At 48.7% G+C, this 21,619-nt stretch overlaps 1 protein-coding gene across 1 annotated transcript in view; it reads right to left on the minus strand.

The window, feature by feature from the left end:
• Positions 1-2,878: 2,878 nt before the first annotated feature.
• Positions 2,879-21,619, minus strand: part of CCDC60 (coiled-coil domain containing 60) — a gene marked incomplete at both ends in the record, with an annotated part of 97,140 nt that continues 78,399 nt past the window's right edge. The window contains 9 exons of the mRNA XM_079763296.1: positions 2,879-2,980; positions 4,322-4,511; positions 6,097-6,228; positions 8,157-8,279; positions 8,940-9,002; positions 11,795-11,866; positions 15,272-15,356; positions 15,867-16,098; positions 18,853-18,943. Of these exons, the coding sequence (XP_079619422.1) occupies positions 2,879-2,980; positions 4,322-4,511; positions 6,097-6,228; positions 8,157-8,279; positions 8,940-9,002; positions 11,795-11,866; positions 15,272-15,356; positions 15,867-16,098; positions 18,853-18,943 (1,090 nt within the window). The remainder of the gene's footprint in view (positions 2,981-4,321; positions 4,512-6,096; positions 6,229-8,156; positions 8,280-8,939; positions 9,003-11,794; positions 11,867-15,271; positions 15,357-15,866; positions 16,099-18,852; positions 18,944-21,619) is intronic.

Genomic DNA, 21,619 nt, shown 5'->3' on the forward strand with positions numbered 1-21,619 from the left:
GTCCTGCCAGCCCAATCACCACCCCAGCCACCCCGAGTCCCGCCCCCTGTGTCACCCGCTGGCCCAATCATGGGCGTAGTGGAGTGATGGTAATTTAAATATTACCTTTTTATTATGTAAGATAGGATAGTCTTCTATGCTGGATCCCAACTTCTTCCCAGGCTTGGATATTAACCACAGTCCCCTATTCTTCTCTGCTGCCACCACTTCTAGACCCAACATCAACTTCTGGCTGAGATTTTTAGCATCTTCCTCCCACAGCCTCATTAGAGGTCCCTTCTGGGTCTCCTCTGAACCCCATGCTCCCTCTTTCCAGCCCCATTCTCTCTTCCTCCCAAAGCTGTGGCCTTGGAGAAGTCCACCTGTCTGTGTCCCATCTCTTCATTGGTAACATATGGGATGTAGATCATTTTGACTCAGCTAAGCTGGTACTTATCCCAGGAAGCTTTCTCTAGAGGACACTTTGGCATATTTTCTTGTGGCTCGCATCTGAACTTCTTTCCTTTTGGGGGGAATCTTGCACTTTATGATATGAATCGTCCTCCTATTATAAACGTTGAAAAAGCCAGAATCTGCTTTCTCAGCCTTTCATGCAGCTTGGATGTGATCATGTGACTGAGGCTTTGGCAATCAGACCTTTATGTCCTCGGAGGTAGTAATGTAGAGACTTAGTGAAATTAGCCAGGATCAGATTTCATTGCGTGTGTCTGAAGACAATTGTTTGCTGCATCTTCCTCGCCTTGCCAGGTTGGGGAGGTGGCTTTCTGTGTGCTCCATCTGCACCATTTGCCTGTCGCCACCTCCATCGTTAGGACATGGATTGAGTCTTACTGTGAGGTGTATGCCTTTCCCATGCTCTCTCATTGATTCTGTGGTGTTATACCCATTTTAAAGATGGTATGTGGCAGTGAAGACACCGTCCAAAGTCATGTAGCTTGTGAGAGAGCACAGTTAGGATCTGAATGTTCTCAATCTGACACCAGAACCTTTTCTCTTAACCATCATGCTATAGGACCACTGTTCAAACCTTCTGCATAATCCTGGAGGATAGGGTCTAGGGGTCTTTTTTTTTTTAATCTTTATTGTTCAGATTATTACAGATGTTCCTCTTACCCCCTTCCCCGATAGCTCCCCTCCACCCAGTTCCCACCCTACCCCAGGCCCTTGCCCCTCCCCCCACTGTCCTCATCCATAGGTGTAAGATCTTTGTCCAGTCTTCTAGGTGTCTTTTTATACCTGTGATATCTCTCACATACTCAAGCTCAAGTAGATGACAAGGTCTAACGTGGCTCAAACACTCCATGAGCATCATGAGCTGCCCCCACCACCACCTCCCACCCACCAAGTGGCGCCCCTTCCTCCCTCAACTCCATTCACCCAGTTGCCACCTTGTTTTCCACTTAATAAAAATCATTCTTCTCCTTCACACACCTACTCCCATGAACACCTTCTTCAAATCCATGTAAAGTTGAAAGTTTGCCCCAGTAGTCAGTGTTTTGTTTTGTTTTCATCTCTGTTTCGATTTTGGGACTTTGGACATGAATGTGCCTCATGAAGCACCTCAGGATGGCTCATTGTCCTCCAACCTCCCCATTTTTTTTGGTGAGAAGAATTTTACGTATTTGGGAAGGGTTTCACATCTTTGGGAAGGTTTTGGCATAGTTAATTTTGCCATTTGGGAGATTTAAATGGTTTTAAAAATGTATTATGACTGAATGTCTGGCTCTGACCTCCACCAAAAGATGACCAATCTGAGTCCAAAGACAAAAGCCTCTAAAATAAGTATTTCTCCCTGCGGCTCTTCTTTGAGGCTGGGAGCTGGGAGGTGATGTAGTGCCTCCCCCTAGTCCCTAATCTACTTAAGTAGTGAGAGGGCCTTTGTTTGAATAAAGATTCCTTGCCCAACCAAAGAAGGTCTTGTTGCTGCTGGTAATGATTGCTGCCTGCCTTTTCAGTGGAAGGTTATGTTTTGCAGGCAAGCCTGATGGAAGCATAATACTAACTGAAACCACTAGGTGGTGCTGCAGCTCTGAGAAATAGTCTTGGAAAGTGGCAAGCGGGAGGGTGGAGTAAGTCCTGTGATTTCAGCATGTCCCCTGTGCTAGACAGACAAACACCCATTCTAGACTTGGCTCTGCCACTTACTGGCTCTGTGACTGTTGGCAAATGACCTTACGTTTTGGTGTCCTTACATGTGAAATGGCGATGATAACAAAGCCTACCTCAGAGGGATGCTCTGAGCCTTGCATATGATGCTGCTGGAGTATTATCTAATTTGCAAACTGTGGATTGCTGTGCAAATCGAAGTTAATATGGTGCCAGGAAGCCTCGCCATTAGAGCTATCCCTTGGGAATGATTCCAAAAGCAAGATAGCTTTTGTGACCTCCTTGTCTCATACACTGAGGACGGGGGGGGGGGGGGGGGGGGGGGCTGTAGGGGTAGGGAAGGAATGCAGAGGCAGCTGAACATGATTGTAAATGATATTATGAGGCCACAATATCACCCAGCACTGAGCCCGTTGAATAACAAAAGCTCAGTAAGTGGTAACTGTTGTCATTGTTAGTCTCTGAATACCACACCCAGATTCCACAGCTCCAACTCTTTCCGAGCCAGACATCAAACATTCAGTTCAATTTTATTATCTGGAATTTGAGAATACAGTGCAGGGATCTGGAAGGGAGTGGTAGAGTCAGGCTGGGTCAGTGAGGAGCAGAGACTGGAAGGTTGGTGTGAGGGTAAGGGGAGTTTCTACTTTGCCAGAAGTCAGTCTCCAGGTGGTCCTGCTATATCACGAGTATCCATAAGAACAGGCAGGAAGCAGGAGCACAATGTCCACTAGCCCTCCTCCACCAGGTCAGCTGGCCGACCCGGCCCAGACTATGTCCGGGCAGTCTGGGGCCGGGCGGGAACGTTGATCCGCGTCTGCAGCCAGTTGATATAATCCTCTTGAGGCATATGGATAATGTGTTCTCGCACAAACTGCAGGGCAAATACAGTGGCAGCCTCAGATTTGGTCTGCAAGCTAGATTCCTTGCCCTCCCCTTCCCCCAAGATCCTGAAATATTTGTGATTGAGGGTGGCGGTCTCAGAATGCCTCCAACCATTCAGACATTCAGAATGCCTGCAGCATCGCGCTGGGGTGGTTCCTTCTAGAAAAAGATCCCTTTCTAGCATCCTGGTTCAGCAAGCTCATTTTAAGCCTTTTCTATTGACCCAGAGAAATTTAGGGAGATCAGGAAAACTCAGCTGTCTGCACTTTTCTTTCTTTTCTACTCCTTAATACCTTTTTTAAAAAAATAATGCGTCCTTAAACTTATTTTGGTTCATAAACCCCTTTGAGAATTGATGACAGCTGTGGGCTGGCTTCCAGGAAAGGGTTAAGACACAGAATGTAGTTTCAAATAGATTCTAGGTTATTGGAAGTTCTGTGATGCTCTCACTGGGAGAGGAACATGCTGAGTTTCACTCGCTGGGGCCATGCACTCACCTCAGAGAATGGGGGGAGCCTCCATATCCCCCCTCCTCTTGCCCATTCAGAGATGGCCCCATAACTGCCAGGTTAAAGGTAGACCTCATAACTGGCAAGTGGAGGTTGGACAGTTGCCCTGGAGTTCGTTTTGGACTAACCAGCTAGAATCTTTCCTGAACGGGGCCCTTGCTTGCTTGCTTTCACCCCCACTGACTGCCTGCAGGTTCCTCCAATAGTTCAAGTTCTGCGCTGGGGCCTTCGCACGTGCTCTCCCTCTGCCTGACCTGCCTGTCCCCTGCTCTTCATAGTGCTGTCTTTTCAGCATTCAGGCCTTGGCTTAAAGCTCACCTTACCCAGTTGCTCTGGCTAAGGTAGGTCCCCTCTACCTTGACCTTGAGCGAGTGCTCCTCAAACTTTATTGTGCAAAAAAATCACCCGGGGCCTCACTGAAATGCAGACTCTGAGTTGGCAGATGTGGTTTGGCGCAGAAGATTCTGCATTGCTAAGAAGCACCCAGGCGAGGTCCGTGGGCCACAGTTTTAGCAGCCAGATCTAGAGGGCTCCTCGTTATGATCGCCAGTTATTTTATGCCCTTGTCCGTTTATTTCTGTCTCTCCAAGGCCTCCAGTTTCTGGGGGGGAGGGCACCATTTACAAAGAACATAATGGCCCCTGGAGTTGAACAGCCAAGGTCATGTGACAATCCCTCTTCTATTAGATGATAAGCTCCCAGAAGGCAGAGATCTTTGTCTTATACGTTGTGTTCCCAGCATTTACAAGGTGCCTGGGTGTTGAGAGGTGGTGGGATGAGGGCCCCCGGGGCCTGGTGCGGGGAAAGGACGTGGCAGTTACCTCGATAGCCACAGCGACGTCTGGGGAGCACAGTTCCCAGGTCCTCAGATCCTGTAGCACTTTCAGGAGGACGTGGGGCCTGATTCTCAGGTCCAGGTTTTCCCCGAACTTCTGCAGTTTTGCCAGGATCTTTTTGGCGGGGCGGAAATTCTTCAGATCTTCTGGGAGTTTGGACAGAAGATCAAAGTACCTCGGGTTTCAAGAAGAGAGGGCCAGTCAGGAAGCTGCCGGGAGGTGGGGCTGGCACCTCAGGTCCTCCATCTCTCTCTGCCTCTCATGCGATGCCTCCAGGGCAGCATAAGTCTTTATCTGGGGTTTTTTCCTCCACCCTAAATGCAAGGGGCCTGCAGATCAGGCACATCTTTAATTTTTAAGGGCAGTAAAAGCTGGAGCACGATTTGCATCTCATTAGAAAAACAAATTAGGGACATACTTTAAAGAGATGCATTTATTTTTCTAAAGCAGCACGAAAAGCTTGCAAGAAAGGAAAGGTGACTGAGGTTTTGAAGTGTCACTTTTGAGAGTTAATCAGGCCAGGGGGGGACATGGACACTTCTGGGGGGGGAGTCTGCAGAGTGAGGAGGCTCTCACACACCAGCTGGAGGAGGAGTAGGAAGGAGAGGGGGTGGGGGGAGGGGGAGGAAGATGGGGAGGGGATAAAGAGGGAGGAAGGGTGTGCATTTCCCATGTCTCTGTGAGGGAGCTTGGGCCACAGCTCTGTGTATTTCAGTGGGTTTTGTGAATCTTTCTGATGCCACTACAGAGTGTGAGGGCAGTTTGCTAATCCATGGTGGGAACAAGGTGGATTCTAGCCCTGAGGGGGTTCAGGTGTGATGGGGTTTGAGAGGGTCTCTTTTTAAAAGGGCGGCGGTGGCATCTCTTTAAAAAGTCCCCCGCCCTGATATATATGTACCCATTGTGGAAAAATTTGAAGAAGAAATTGATCTCCATACATTTTGGGCTCCTCGTACGTACTGTTTTATATTTTATGATATATATTTATATATATTTATGTCTCTTTGTAAGCTTCAGTTCTACACTATTAAAATCATGGAAGGGATTCTGGGTACATTTTTAGACTTTCTCATCGTACTCTTAGAGCTTGATTTACTCACCCTGCCAGGATTAGGTTCATAAAATTACAGTTCATCCGACTCCAGTTCTGTGTTGCAGATGAGCATAGAGACTGGGGTCAGGCAGGGGTTTAAATCCTAACACTTCCTTGTTCATATGCACCTTTCAGGACTTTTTGGGGGAATACAATAGATAATATCTGAACTTTGCTCAGGGTGGTGTCTGCCATCCAATAATCACTCAATGCCTGTTGCTTTTTGTTATACTTATTATCACACCTGGGCACAGTGTTCCTAGGATGTGTCTGCCTGGTGCTGTATCTGTAAGGGGTTAAGTTATTTGAGGAATATAGTGATCACCCCGTAGACCTCTGACTCTGTGGATATTTTCAGGTTGGTTTGCCTCGTCTGCTGCTCCCACAGGGGCTGGTGAGCTGGTCCCTATTTGCAGGTCTGAATCAAATAGAAGATAAATGTGGAGAACAGAGCTGGTTGGATTGTCTGTGCTTCGGGAACTGAAGGGTTCTTGCCTGACTGCTCTGGAGAGAGCCTGTTTGGGGGGCCCTGTTGCTGGCCAAGGGCGGCTTTGGAGTGATGCCTCTCCACGTTGCGAGAGCTAATGGGATCAAATGTGATTTTGTAACAGCAGCCCTTCCTTCACCCCCTTCAGGGACCGTCTTATCTGGCTCTCAGGGTATTTACCAGTGGTCTGCGATTTCTTCCGCGTCTCCTTTTACCTTGGAGACTTTGTGTCTCATTTTTGCTATGTCCTTTTGAAAATTCGAGACGAGGACAAAAGAATGGAACTTCTGGAGACCTCTCTCTTCCTGGCGCCTGCACCACAGGTTGTGAGAGAGAGGGGAAGAAGAGTCAGACCCCTGCCTCCTTTAACCGTCCTAGCTGCCTTTTTCCTGCATGAGGTTCTTCTTAACCCTCCCGGCCACTATTTAATTTACTATCTGGCTTTGGCTACAAGAGGATACACCTCTCTCCAAGGTCCTGAAATGCTCTTTTCTTGCTACAGTCAGTAATTTTTTTTTTTAAAATCAGCCTTCATTCTCTCCCTACTTTTGATTGTATTTGCACAGCTTTCTCATCTGTAAAATGAAGGATAATAATGGTTCCTAGCTCTCAGAGGTGAGGGTTACATACTACAATGTGTGGAAAGGGCTGAACTTGGTGCCTGCCAGTGACACAGTGGGCGTTTAACTCATGCTGTTTCCTCTCTTCTCCGCTCCCCTTATCATTTTGTGCATATGTCCTATCTCTCCAAAGAGATCTTATAAATATAACCATGCCATTCATCTTATATACATTTTGATAGCTTCCCATTTTACTCAGAATAAAGCCCTCTGAGTAACTTGCCCTCTGAGGCTCTCGATTCTTCAGCCCCTACAACATTTCCCAGCTTTACCCCTATCCTTCCCATCTCTTCTCTCCCAGAATTTTATGCTTGGGCTCATGATCAAAGACTGAGATAAAGTCCAACCTCCACAGCTGGGCTGGTAAGGCCTTTTATGATCTGGTCTCTGTTTTTCTCTGATGACCTTGTAAGCAACCACAACCAAGTTCCAGCCACACCTGGCTACTGGTAGTTCCTGACCCACTGGGGCCCTTCTGGCCTCTGGGACTGCTGTTCTTTTCCCTGGAACTCCCTACCTTCCTCCTTTTCCTGTGAGTCTCTCTGGGTTTGAATGCCACCTTTACTGCTTAACTCCTGGGTGACCTTTGACAAGAGACATCTCTGAGCCCACTTTTCTCATCTATAAAATGGGTCTAATAATAGTACCTACCCCGTAGGATTGTTGTGAGGACTCAGTGATAAATACACACAAGGCTCTTACACCGTGACTGCTACACAGTAAGTGCCCTGGAAGTATTACCTGACTTTATTAAGCTGAAGATATTGTTTCCCCGAGGACGACCTTGCTGATTGCTGTTGTAGGCTGGGAAGGACACCCTCTTCCCGTGTTCCCTTAGCCCCTGCTCACTCCCCTGTTGGCCCTCATCACTCTGTGTGGTAATTGCCTGTTTACTTCTCTGTCTCCTTCATTAGACTGGGGGCTCCCAGAAGGCAGGCACCAATCACCTCTAATCCCGTGGCTCATAGCAGCCAGTCCATCCAGGCTGAGAGGGCAAAGGGTCATCATGCGACCTTTGTTGAATGGACAAGTTCATTGGAGTGAATAGTCATGGCAGTCAAGGAGAAGGCTGGGATGGGAGGCAGGTATTGGGTTGCCAGAATAAAAAAGTCTCCAGTGGCCTCCTGATGCTCTTAAAATCAGTTCCAATTTTAATTATGACATTTATGGCTGGCTGTGCACGATGCAGCTGTCACCTGCCACTTCTCTGTCCTCTTCACACTTTCTATGTCCCTTTCAGCCTTAGGACTTTGTATGCACCTTCCTGCTGCCTGGAATGTCCATCTACCCTCTCACCACCCCACCAGCTCTTCCTTATCCTTGGCGAGGTCTTCCTGGATTACCTGACCTAAATTAGGTCCCCATGGTTTCTCCCTCTCTCAGAGCACCTTTTTTTTTTTTCCTGTATAGCAATAATTATAATTTGTACCTATGTTTATTAATTCAGTTAGTTTGCTTCTGCCCATATTTCCCAGGAGAGACGATAAGCTCTCTGAGGGCAGAGAACACATCCTTCCTGTACCCAGCTGTAGCCTCAGCACCAGCACACGGCATCATGTGGGCACATAGTAGGTGTCAGATGAATGTCCTTTGAGTGAGTGCATCTACATGTATCCTTACTTCATGAGGATTTCCATCTTGTCCTGCAGACAGAAGCCGGCCTCCTGGGCCACGCTGTAGAACTTGGCCCTCATGGTGGTACACACACTCGTCTTGCAGTGGATGAGGTCATGGTAGGTGCGGCTGTGGACAGAAACAAGAGGGGTTTGGGGGATCAGGCCCAAAAGACAGACCCATGAGGTTGGCCTCTCTGGGCCCCATAGTGCTTTGCTGTGGGGATTCCATGTGCCAACCTGCGCTCTCTGCCTCATCTGGCGCCTCCCCAGCATCACCGTGGATGTAGGAAGGACAGATCTTCCCGACCATATCAGGCTGGTTGTGCAGGCCTTATGAAATGGAGCCCACAGTGAGACATCTGGCCAGTTGAGCCCAGCAAATGTTAAGGACCTTGAGATGAAGGTGGAATTTGGAGCTGGGAGATCCAGGTTCAAACTCCAGTGCCACGCTTCTTAGCTGCGTGGGTTGGGCAGGACATTTCATTGGCCAAGTGTCAGCCTGTTTCTCTGTAGCATGGGATAATGTTGCCACCTCATGGGATTGCTTTTGAGGAATAAGCAAGATGGTGAATATGGAATGCTTTTCCCAGGGCCGGGCACAGAGGACGAATTTGTTGCCATTGCTTGTGTTGTTGCTCGGCATCTTGACCTTGAGCCCCTTGTGCCCTGGGAGCCCCTGGTCCTTCAGCAGTGTCTATGGCTTCAGGGGGCCTGGTCTGCACTGGGTTATTTCCCTGGGAAGGTAGAGGGTGTGGTCTCCACAATCCCTCTGGCCCACCTGGCTTACCTTTTAGACCTCTTCTGGATTGGTTGGCTGTGGGTTTCTCCACTTGTACTGCTGGACCTGTCACTGAAATACAGAGGGATGCTTTCAGGTTGCCTGGAGCCTGCTTTTCACACAAAGGGAAGTTTCGGGGTCCCCTTGACACCTGCTGGCCTCCAGGATTCAGGTCAGGGAGTGGTTCCAATCAAGACACAGGTTATAGAACTCTGTGTGTATTTTTCCCACCTCTTTGCCTTTGCTCATCCCATACCCTGCCTGGAGCGTCCTTGTTTCTTCTCTCCCTACTAAACTCCTACAGCGTTTCATGGTCTACATCCGGTTCTGCTTGCTCTGACTCCCCTGGTCTAACGTTGACCTTCTGTCTCTGCCTACTGGCAGGATGACACATTTTCTGGATCTGAGTTTCTTTTGAATAAAATGGGTCTCTAACTGAAGGATAAGTTCATTGTGGACCCTTCTGTCCTCCTGTCACTACCCATGAGCTCTTAACCTGGGGCCGAGGGCCGACTTGGTGAAGGGATGGTTGAGTCCTCCGCGTCATGTTGTCCTGGGTGTTCCTGACCCCAGACTGCCTCTCATTTAAGGATTCTCTTCTTTAAATTGGACGCTTGAACTGAATATCCTCTTCACTTGACTTTGGGTGCAGAGCCCAGCGCTGGTCTGTGGGCCAGGAACTCGCTCTGGAATGCCAGTTTCCTCATCTGTACCCAGTCAACTCCTCATACCCTTTGTCCCTCTCTTACATGGGGGCTGATTTAATTCCTTGAGTGGCTGTGTCTTCCTGTGACTTTGCCTGGCTGGGGCTCCTGGGGAGTGGGAGAAGCTCCCTTGCTCAAGTCCGTCCCTTCTCTGTGCCTTCTCCCAGGTCCTCCTTTGGTGACCCAGGCCTTCAGCACCAGGGTCTAGCACCTTCTCTCTCACCCTGTCTCCCTTTGTTTATTCCAAATGCCTCAAAAATGGACTTGACTGCTCTATCTGTGTGGTTCTAGAGGGTAAGAATTTTTCATATCCCTGTGATATGTGACTAATTCTTTCCTTTTGGCCTTGTGACCTCCGGGAGTCCTTTAAGGAGGCAGGCCTGGTGTTCTCCCAGACCCCTCTCCGAAGGAAAGGTCCTGGCCTTTTCTGCTTTCCCCAAGAGGCTCATGGGACTGGACCTAGAGGTCTTAGGCCTGGCAGGTGGTGGAGCAAATGCTCCACTCAACTAAGGCAGAGCCCCAGTAATAATACCCAGAAGGCCCTGTGTTGGATTCAACCAGCTGCCTCAACCCTACAGATGAATTATTTGGGGAAACGTGTTGGCTGTGACCTTCCTCTTGTAGATGACTTTCTTCTTTTCTAGCAGTGTTATTAGCTGTGATAAACAAACAAACAAACAAACAAACAAACAGACAAACACAGAAATACAAGCAACAGCCCTGACCGATTTGGCTCAGTGGATAGAGCATCGGCCTGCGGACTCAAGGGTCCTGGATTCGATTCCGGTCAAGGGCATGTACCTTGGTGCGGGCACATGCCCAGTGGGGAGTGTACAGGAGGCAGCTGATCAATGTTTCTCTCTCATCGATGTTTCTGGCTCTCTATCCCTCTCCCTTCCTCTCTGTAAAAAATCAATAAAATATATTTAAAAAAAAAAAGAAATACAAGCAACAAAAGATCCTTTTGGCTGCCTCAGTCTCCTTTCCCTTGTCTCTCACTGAGTTTCAGCCATCCAGGTCTTTGCTCAATGACTTTAAGTTGCTCCCTGTCTCAGGCCTTTTGCACATGCTATTTCCTCTGCTTGGAACACTATCCCCACCTTTCCCAGCCACTCAAGCATGTCAAACTCAGGCTGATGGATGCATGCCTCATTTAAATGAGGCACGTGGCCTACCGGCCGCAAGTTTAACATGCTTGTATAGTTCTGATCTCGACTTAAATGTCAAAGTCCATCTTGGCTAAGACCCTGTGCTCAACATTCAGCCATAGTAATGATTACAGGGCTGACTCTGGGGGGTTATTTGATAAATGCGTGACTGTCCCATTTATCAAATGGGACCAGCGATTCATAACCATGGACAGGATTCAAGGAGTCCATAAATGCGATGGGAAAAAAGTCACAGCTTTATTTTACCTAGCCGTGCGCAGGAATGGAAATCACAGGCATTTGCACGTCATATGGCAATTGTGGGAGCTGTTTTGAAAAATCATTTACCCTCAACACGAATCCAAAATTACGATCATTCCTAGAGCGGCCGCTCGGACTTGTCACATGGTGGGTTTGCTGAAGAAGCTCACAGATGTACTACATCCCAGATGCGGTTGTAATATCCTAGTCCACCTACGATCTCACTATAGATTGCTTCGTAAACCTCGGTGATTTATTGTTGCATCGGAAAGGGTCCATAGGCTTCCTCCGACTATTTACGGCACAGAAAAGTGGTGACCACAGTCCAGACCATGAGATTCATGAGGGCAGACCGCAGTTATCTTATTTGCTGCGGAATCCCCCCAAACCCAGCACAGCTCCTGGCCCAGAGTGGGTTCAATGAATATTCTGGAGATGAATGGATGAGATGGGGGCAGATCTCCCCTCCCCCACTGTAACTCACCTGATAAAGAGGGAAGGACTAGCTCTGTAACACACCCTCTCTACTGCATCCGTCTGTACTGGAGGCTGCGAACCGTGTGGCTGCTTAGTATGTGGTTGTTGGGGAGAAATGCCTGGGTACTCACCCCGGGCCCAGGATTTAAGGGGGCTTATTTCTAGTGAAGAAGAAAAAAGCTGACCCTCCCTGCCCCCCATTCCATGGTACAACAGCCCCTGTAACTGAGGGGTGCCTCCTGACCCACCTGCTGTGGGCCCCAGGCCTTCCTACCTGGATTTGAGGGTGATCTGCATGTCTTTATAGGCAGAATCGCTCTTGGTTTGTTTCAACATTGACGAGATACTGCAAAGCAAGAAGAACCTCTTAGTAAGGTACCAGACCTGTGGTGCTCCTGAGGCGGTCATTGTCTGTGGGAGGACAAAGGCTTCTCTTTCTGGAGCAGGGCTCCTTAGGCTACCGGGCACAGGACTCACCTGGAGAGACTGCCGAGAATACGGATTCCTGGGCCCTGCTCCCGGGATTTGTATATATTAGGCCTGGAGTGGGGCCCTACCCCGGAAGCTGCATTTAAAACCACACACATGCACACACGCACACACGTACCCACACTTCTGATACATATGTGCAGGGAGCACATTTTGAAACCTGAGAGTTTCTCAGCATACTGTGATGTAATGCCCACCAGAAGTGCTTATTAAAAAACATGGTTTCCGCCCAGCCAGCATGGCTCAGTGGTTGAGTGTCGACCTATGAACCAGAAGGTCATGGTTCATAGTGGTTGAGTGTCGACCTATGAACCAGAAGGTCATGATTCCTGGTCAGGGCACATGCCTGGATTGTGGGCTCAATACCCAGTAGGGGGCATGCAGGAGGCAGCTGATCAATGATTCTCTCTCATCATTGATGTTTCTGTCTCTCTCTACCTCTCCCCGAAATCAATAAAAACATATTTAAAAAAAATAAGGTTTCTTCTGGAGATTCTGACCCAGTGGGCTGGGGTGAAGACCAGAAATTTGCATTTTTCACAAACATCCCAGCTGATTCTTTGGGGACGTTTGGGGATCTTTGGGGACTTTTGGGGAAGCTTTGGGGAACTTTGGAAAATACAGCTAGAGCCATGGTTGGCAAACTGCGGCTCGCGAGCCACATGCGGCTCTTTGGCCCCTTGAGTGTGGCTCTTCCACAAAATACCATGGCCTGGGCGAGTCTATTTTGAAGAAGTGGTGTTAGAAGAAGTTTAAGTTTAAAAAATTTGGCTCTCAAAAGAAATTTCAGTCGTTGTACTGTTGATATTTGGCTCTGTTGACTAATGAGTTTGCCGACCACTGTCCTAGATGATGTTATGTTCTGAATGTTTGAGTCTTCTTGCCCTCCCAATTCATACATTGAAATCTTAGCCCCCCAAGGTGATGGTTAGGAGGTGGAGCCCTCATGAATGGGATAGTGTCCTTCATAAGAGACCCTAGGGAGCTAGCTTGTCCCGCTGCCATGTGAGGTCACAGTGAGAGGACCGCGGTCTCTGAGGCAGAGGGCCCTTACCGGACACCAGATCTGCCCGCACCTCGATCTCGGCTCTCCAGCCTCCAGACTGTGAGATAGAAATGTCTGTTGTTTATGAACCACCCAGTGATGGCAGTCTGTGATAGCGGCCCAAACGGACTAAAGACAGATGACAGAGGGCGCTCCGGCCTTGAGGCTGGGGCCTGGGTAGGTCGGAACCCTAGGATTCCATGTCCGCCTTGATGGGAGCCAATTTGATGTCTAAAGTGATTCTAGAGTGAGGAGAAGCCCTCACTGCCTGCGGCCTCGGAGAGATGGGGAGATTTTCCTCCCGGAGGAGGGAGGAGGACAGGGCATTTCAGCGGGTTCTTGCTCTGCAGCATTGGTTATTTTATCATCAAAGCGGACACAGAGGCCGCATGACGAGTTTCGTGCGGACCAGATTCTTGTCTGGTTTTGTCTTTGGCGACCCTATGCAAGTCACTCACCACCATTCTTCTATGTCTGTGAGACGGAGCGATGGTTATGCTTAATAAGTGTGTCTCAGCAAGGTGCAGCGAGGACGGTGGGACACTATGTGTGTGAAATAAAAGTCATGTCATCACCACCACCACGACCACCACTGCCACTTGTTGCATGCCTGCAGCTTGCCAGGCACATGCTAATATGTGAAATGCATTATATCTCATGAAATGCATAAAAACGACTCATTGGAGTAGACATTACGTCCATAACAATAATAGTAATACTTTAACAGGCTGATAGCATTGAATTCTTACTGCAACCCTTTGGGATAGGTTGTCAGTGAGCCTCATTTTACAGAATGGGAATCAGGCTCAGAGCGGTGAAGCAACTTGCTCAACATCACACGGCAGTGAAATGATGAGGATGGAGATTAACCTTCATCTGTTTGGTCCGAAGGCCAATGCTTTGATGCTGCCAGATCTCATTTTATTAGATGAGGAAATGGAGAAAGGCTGAGGGACTTGTTCCAGAGCCTCAGGGTTTGCACCCATGGCAGTCGACTCCAAGCCTGTGTTCACACCAGGAGTTCTTACAAAGGGGGGAGGGGCCTTGTAGAGCTGACTCTCATCAGGATTGTCTCTCTTTAACGCGGAGGAATCAGGCAGGCAAGCAGGCCTTGGGGGCCAATGCTGTCTCTGAGTGCCTGTGAGGGCCACGCCTCCAAGCCCTGATGCGAATTGAGGCAGCAGCGGAGAAATTCATCATTGCAAGCGGAGGTGAAAGTGCTTGGTGAACTGTAATTACGGTGACAACAATAACCAATAAGTCATAGCCGGCATCTCAGGAGGCTGAAGGCGATGATGAACCTCTCCTGGTACCTCAGTTACTTTCAGCAAGTAATTTGCTTATTGGGAGGATCTACACTTGGGAAGGGAACTCCAGCTCTAGCCCGTGTGCTCTCCGAGGCTTTTAGAGGCCAGAAGCTCTGTGGACAATGCTTCCCACCGGAAGGAAGACTCCTCAGGTTCAAGTCTGACCCTCTGAGCCAATGCCATTGGTCGCCGGCTTGAAACTTCAAAGGATTCCTGTGACTCCTGGGATAGACACGAGACTCAGTGAGGTGGCCTCCAAGGTCCCAGATAGACTCATGCCTCTTCCCATCCATTTGTGCTGCATCTCAGTTCTTTGAAGGTGCCATGGTCCCTCGACCAGGTTCGCATATGTATATGTGTTGCCTATAATGTTCTCCCTTGCCCCTCCCCAACTTTGCCTGGCTAGCTCCTTTTCATGCTCCATTAAAAAATCTCAGCTTAATGTTTCTTCCTGGAGGAACCTTCCCTGATCACCATTTCAGACGAGATCAGGTACTCTCACAGGTCTGAGCTTTCCTGCCAGAACCCTTCCCTCTGTAATTAGCCCATAGCCCATAGCCCATACAATTTCTTAAATATTCACTAACATAATGAAGGGATAACCTTATAGAGAATGGTTTCTGGAATCAGAAAGATCTGGGTTCACATCGTGGTCTTACATTCATTCGCTGGGTGACCTCCAGCAGGTTCCTTCGCCTCTCTGAGCCGCATTTCCTTATTTGTAAAATAAAGATAATGGTACCTGCCTTGTAGGGTGCTTGTAAGAACGTGGGGAGATGATGCACATGAGAAGAGCACACCGCTCAGTGCTGGCGCAAAGAAAACGCTCAGTAACTGGGAGCTGCTGTTGTGAATATTGCCGTTCTGATCCTGATACTCTTTATTTGCCCCAGGGGTCGCGAGAACATACCTGGGTGCTTTTTTTTGCACCTCGCTGTCCATCATGATCGTCCTCCGGGCTTCCTCCCGAACCATCTCCAGGAGCTTCTGCAGACCTGACAGGAACAGGAGAGCTCACTGTCTGGAGGGCTCTCTTGAGACCGGACTGTGCGGGACAGGGCCCAACCCACAGCCTGATGTCGCCTCTGCTTCTCAGGGTGGAGGAGCTGCAGAGGGATTGGAGCGGGTCCAGAAGAGGTGGCGCACAGTGTTTGGGAACTAAGTGACGTGTGGAGCTTTAGACACGACTTTCTGATTACAGGTTTAAACAATAATGTTTTGTATAAACTGGGCTAAATGAAATATATTGTTAACATTGTAAACAGAAATTGATGACCATCGGCTGTCTCCCAAGGAGAAATAGCTCAGAGTAGCCCAGGTTGGAGGGTATATTTCTGATCTCCACTGGAGTAAAGCAGAGGGGTTCCAGGGGATAGAACAGGCCTAGGGAACCCCTGTGTCTCTCTTAACTGAGTTGGGGCAGAAGTGGAGCAGGAGGAGGTCTTGCTATCTGGCTTCAAGGCAAAGTGTCAGGGCAGCCTGGTCAGACCTCAGGCAGGACTTACTGATGTGGAGATCCTCGTCTGGCCTGGTGGAAGACGACTCCGTGTCCTCGATGTCCTTGTTGCCTGCTGCCTGGACAGTCACACTCGGGGGCTCATCCGAGCCAGGGTTCATGGAGATCATGCTGCTCAGGGGAGATGACCCTGCACTGGCCCGAGACAGGCTGAGTACCGAGCCTCGCCGGCTTGGTTTGCGACTTGTGGCGCGCTGTGTAGGAGTTTTGAATTTCTTGGTCTGGAGGAAAGAGAGAAGAAAGAGGGATTTTTAGAAAGAAGGCAGGCTTGGCCCGTGTGACTCAGTGGTTGAGCGTCGACCCATGAACCAAGAGGTCATGGCTGGATTCCCGGTCAGGGCAGGTTCCCTCCTTGGATAAATTAGGAGCTTGATACAGTGTCCTCTTTGTCCTGACATTGGTCAAGAGCTTGCTAGCCTGACAGAAAGCCCCTCTACTCCCTGCCGCCCTGGGAGAGAGGATGTCCACGCTCAAGGATAACGCCCCTTGCTGTTTCTCCTGGCACAACGTGAGTTCCTGACTCTAGAAACCAGGTGCTTTAGATCAGCGCCATTGTTGAAGGACAGACAGATTGTGTCCTGGGGGCAGCCTGGGGTCGTGCAGTGAGCACGGGACTCAGCCAGGGGACTTCAGGGGGACCTTGAGCAAGTCACTCGGCCTTGCCTCAGTTTCTTCATCTGTAAAACAAAGAGGAGGGACTGGGATGCTCTGAGAAGAGCTTTTCATATCTTCGTTGGGTAGGATTTCATTTTGTGCTTCTGAAGTTGCCATTAATTGAAATTCAATTAATAATCCCAATCAGGAAATCCAAAGTGAAGGGCCGACACTCCTGATTAGTTGAGAGTGGGGGAATGTGACAGGCAGGCTCAGCATCCTCCTTGCCCTTCATTGCGCTGACTCTCTCTGAATTGGCTTTAACCCCAGTGCTTCTCTGTTGTTTTGTATTTCACCCAAGAGCTGTGCTAACCAGCTGCTGTGTCACACCTCAGTAGGGGCTGCAGTGATTCCTTATACTTTCTGAGAAGTAGGGGTTCCACACTGATGGCTCATGGGGAGACATGTTTAGCTGCCCAAGATTTTACCAACTGGGGAGATTTTTAAATAGAAACTGAGGCTATTGGTCTCTTAAAAATGCTAAGCCCTCGGCTCCCATCCTCACACAGCAAAATGAGCTAATGGGGAGCGGAGGTTCTTCCTGACGCTGGGCCACAGACCTCACCCCCACCAGGGCTTACTCAGCCTGATGGTTTTTTATTTACTTAGCTTGCCAGGCTCTCACGCACACTGCCTCAGCCCCACTAAGCTCCACACAGAGAGAAGAGTCTGTCTTGCTGAATGAGTTGCCTAGAGCCTCTCTTGCACAGTGCTCATCAGACAGGTGGAGAAACCGGGTCAGGAGAGATGAAAGGACGAGTCCAGTGCCACACAGCGAACTGAGTCCCAGTGGCAGAGCGAGGTCTCCTGATTCCTAATTATGTCCTCCCCCACCCCCAGAGTGGACCACGTTGTGGCCCAGAGCTTGACCCACAGACTTGCCCCGGGGAATTCAATTTTGTGAGAGCTCACGTGTGGTGATTCACTCTCTCCTCCGATTTCCCTTGTGTATGTTCCCGAAGGATATTTTTTAAAGGTTTGTGGCTCCTGCTGCTTTTTCTGTGCAACTCTGGAGACAGATGCACACGCTATCTCCATAGCAACTTTCTGTGATAAAAACCAGCATCCTGACTTCTCAGAGCTATGAGCACCCTGATGAAAGAGCAAGAAAATGTCGAGGCTCTTTATGAGGGCCAATTATAATCATGATACTGTGGAGAACATGCGCTCAGAGACTCAGTGTTTCATAAGCAGTGGTTAATAAACAGGCTAGGATTAACTCTTGGCTCTGCCATTACCCAGCTGTGTGTCCTCATGCAAGTCACTTAACCTCTCTGAGCCCCTGTTTTCTCCTCTTCCATCTGGAATCAGAATAGTGCCTCATGGGATTTTTAAGAGGACAGACTAGCTTCCTTAGCACAGAACCTGGTCCATTGCAATGATGTTAAAAAGTGGCTTCTAAAAGATGCATAGCCACAATAAGCTCAGCACTTGAACATTTAAAAAAAAATTTTTTTATTGATTTCAGAGAGGAAGGGAGAGGGAGAGAGAGATAGAAACATCAATCATGAGAGAGAATCACTGATTGTATGCCTCCTGTATGCCCCCCACTGGGGATAGAGTCCACAACCCGGCATGTGCCCTTGACAGGAATCGAACCTGGGACCCTCAGTCCACAGGCCCACGCTCCATCCACTGAGCCAAACCAGCTAAGGTGGCACTTGAACATTTTCAGGGTGTGTGTGTGTATTGTTTCCTGGGATCCTTTACTAATGTGAAGGAGACAGGGATGAGCATCATACCCATTTTGCAGGTAAAAAGAAAGGTTCAGCAAACACTCTAGTTGTATGCTTTCTCAACGACCTTTACATACCTAATATCATCTGTCATTATTATTATTTTGGTGCTTTGTTGAGTAGATGAATTTGGAAGATTTTTGGGTTAAGAATAGTTTTTGGTGAAAAGAATAGACTTCTTGATATTTCCTTAATAAACACATGTTCTAGTTTATAGAAAGCCCTGTCTGTTGAATCATTCTCTCTCTCTCTCTCTCTCTCTCTCTCTCTCTCTCTCTCTCTCTCTCTATTATTGAGTGAGTCCATTTCCTTCTGGTGACATTTCCTTCTATTATTGAGTGAGTTCATTTCCTATTGAGCAGCACCGTGGCCACCCCTCCCTGTCTCTGTGATATGGTGTCCAGCCAATGTCATTTCTCCTCTAACCTCCAGATGACTATCTAAGAGAATGTGGTTCTGACTTTCCTTCACTCAGAGAACGAGCTAGAAAAGAAGAACCCAGTGAGAGAAAGGACTGGAGAGAATGCCTCCAGCACAAGTTGGGGCTGGTCACCAGATGGCAGAGTCGCACGCGCCGTCTGTCACCTTGGGTGCCGAGAGGAAGTGCTCCCACCGCTGTCCCATGGACTTGTCCTTAGTGATTTTTTTTATTGTGCTCTTGCTTCCACCTGGGTCCCTGAGAGAGAAACAGAAACAGCTTAGTGAGTTTTCCGGTTCCAGAGTCTCGGTTTATTATGAGTTATTTTAAGAAATGCAATAAACAGATGATGAATGGTGGCTGGTCTTAGTTATTAAGACCAGCCCCCTCCCCCCCATCCTGTACTTGTTAAGAAGTGGGAGGTTACAATTCTCCATAACTGGGTCTTGCGAGTGAAAATCAAGGTTAGGGAGACTACTGCTTACTCTATCCGTCCACCCAACCCATCCAATCCATCCCATTCATCCAACCCATCCATCCCTCCAATCCATCCATCCAGTCCTTCTAGTCCATTCCATCCAGTCCATCCATTCAATACATGCCTCCCTCTCTCCCTCCCTCCCTCCAATCCATCCATCCAGTCCATCCAATCCATTTCACCCAATCCATCCATCAAATCCATCCATTCATTCATCCATCCAGTCCATCCAATCCATCCCATTCATCTAATCCATCCATCCAGTTCATCTAGTGCAGTGGTCGGCAAACTCATTAGTCAACAGAACCAAATATCAACAGTACAACGATTGAAATTTCTTTTGAGAGCCAAATTTTTTAAACTTAAACTTCTTCTAACGCCACTTCTTCAAAATAGACTCGCCCAGGCCGTGGTATTTTGTGGAAGAGCCACACTCAAGGGGCCAAAGAGCTGCATGTGGCTCGCGAGCCACAGTTTGCTGACCATGGATCTAGTCCATTCCATCCAATCCATTCAATCCATCCCTCCCTCCCTCCAATCCATCCATCCAGTCCATCCAATCCATTTCACCCAATCCATCCAGTCCATCCATTCCTTTCATTCCGTTCATCTAATCCATCCATCCATCCATCCATCCATCCATCCATCCATCCATCCACCCACCCATCTCTTTCTTTATTCCCCTTTTCTCTGCAGGAAGGACTTTAGATGGCTGGGATCCTTTCAGTCATTTGACTGGCTGTCGCCTGGCGTAGATGAGGGCCTTGAGGGAATGAGATGGTCAGACCAGTTTGATGGGGAGAGGCACTGACGGGGTCTAGAGTTATCAGGGGCTGCAGAGTGCCAGTGGTGGGGGAGATGCTCAGATCTAGGAGGCAAAGGTGATCAAGACCAACCTCACTTAGGACTGGCTTCTCATGGCATGGGGGGAGAACCAAAGGCCTTCACCAGCCCAAAGGGAGGGGGTGCGCTCCTCACTGGCAGAACCTGGCTGGGCACCTGCCAGTTCATGGCTTCGATGCACGAAATGTGCCCAGACACCCAGGTGGAAGTCGGCTGGGGAGGAGGGTGAGACCGTGCCTCAAGCTTTTTGTAAGATTTTATGTTTGATTACTCAATAAAAAGCCTCTGAATAATTAACAGTAAAGCTCATTTAACGTGGTTCTGCCTGCCTCTCCCCCGAGTAATCAAATTAGGGAATATTTAAAATCCAGCCAGAGAAAGGAGCAGCAATGCTTCAGTCCTGTAAACAGTATTTAAACTCTGTGGCATTTCTGAAATCTGATTTAAGGCTCACCAACTAGAAGCGTTGGCGCTTCCTCTTTGGAGCTTTTCTTTCCACAGGGCTTTTTGCCTTTTCCCTTCGCTAACACAGCCCCTGCTGTGCCTCTAGCCTTCTTGAAGTTCAAAAGCAACCCCTTCCCCTTTAAAAATGAAATCTGGTCCAAGCCAGGCTTTCAAAAGTTTAAATATTCAGGCCGATTGGGGAATATGGAGGTTTTCTGTTAACACCGACTTCCAAGACGACCCGAAATCTATTGCAACTTCAGGCAGCGGGCTAAATGAGCTAACATGCAGCTAGCTCCCCAGAGAGCTTAAAGGCCTGTGCCTGCTCTTGCAAAGCCACTGATGAAGAAAGGGCCTGGTTAGACAGAATCAGTCTCTCTTTCATTTTCAGAAGCAAATAAACCAAAAGGGAAGACCAATAGGGGAGGAAAAGAAATGAACCGTCCGAGCGTTGTCGTCCACAGTGGGCTGACTACACAGCTTTCGGAAAAGGGCAAAGCCATTGGTGCCCCTCCCGGCAGCTTGGTGGGTTGGTCATTATGTGGTTCACCAAATGGTCCCAGGCCTCAGGCTCCTAGAAGTCAGGTGTCGCACCGTGACTTGCTTTGCATTAAAGTGACATGTGGCACTTAGGGTGCCGGGCCTCGAGGCGGAGCCCCTTTTCTGCTGTGTGGGTGGCGGAAGCTTGTATTGAGATGGAGCTCCCACCAGCCTGGGCCTTTGAGCGACACTAATGCGCAGAGAGCCCCATGTTGATGACATGTAGGGGGAGCAAGGAATAAACTTGTGTTGTGTGACGCCACTGAGATTTTGGGGTTGTTCATTATGGCAGCTTAACCCTGCTTACCTAATTGATGTCCCTGATTTACTGTCTGTGACCTCAGGCAAGTCTCTCCGCGTGTCAGAACCAGGACAGTGGTATATCTTGGTGGTTTAAGAATTGGGCAGGCTGGCTGCCCCACTGCTTCCTACATGTGTGTTTGTGTAAGTTATTGAGCTTCTCTGAGCCTCAGTTTCCTCATCTGTAAGATGGGGTGGTATTAGCTATGTGGTGAAGATGGAATGAGGCTTGCTAAGAACTTCGCGAAGTTCCTTGCACAGAGAACTGAATACAGTTAAACTATTAAGTGCAATATCCCCCTTTCAACAGAGAACTTCCTGTGGCTTGG

This window comes from Cnephaeus nilssonii (assembly GCF_951640355.1).
Source record: "Cnephaeus nilssonii genome assembly, chromosome: 22".
Taxonomy (NCBI): Eukaryota; Metazoa; Chordata; class Mammalia; order Chiroptera; family Vespertilionidae; genus Cnephaeus; species Cnephaeus nilssonii.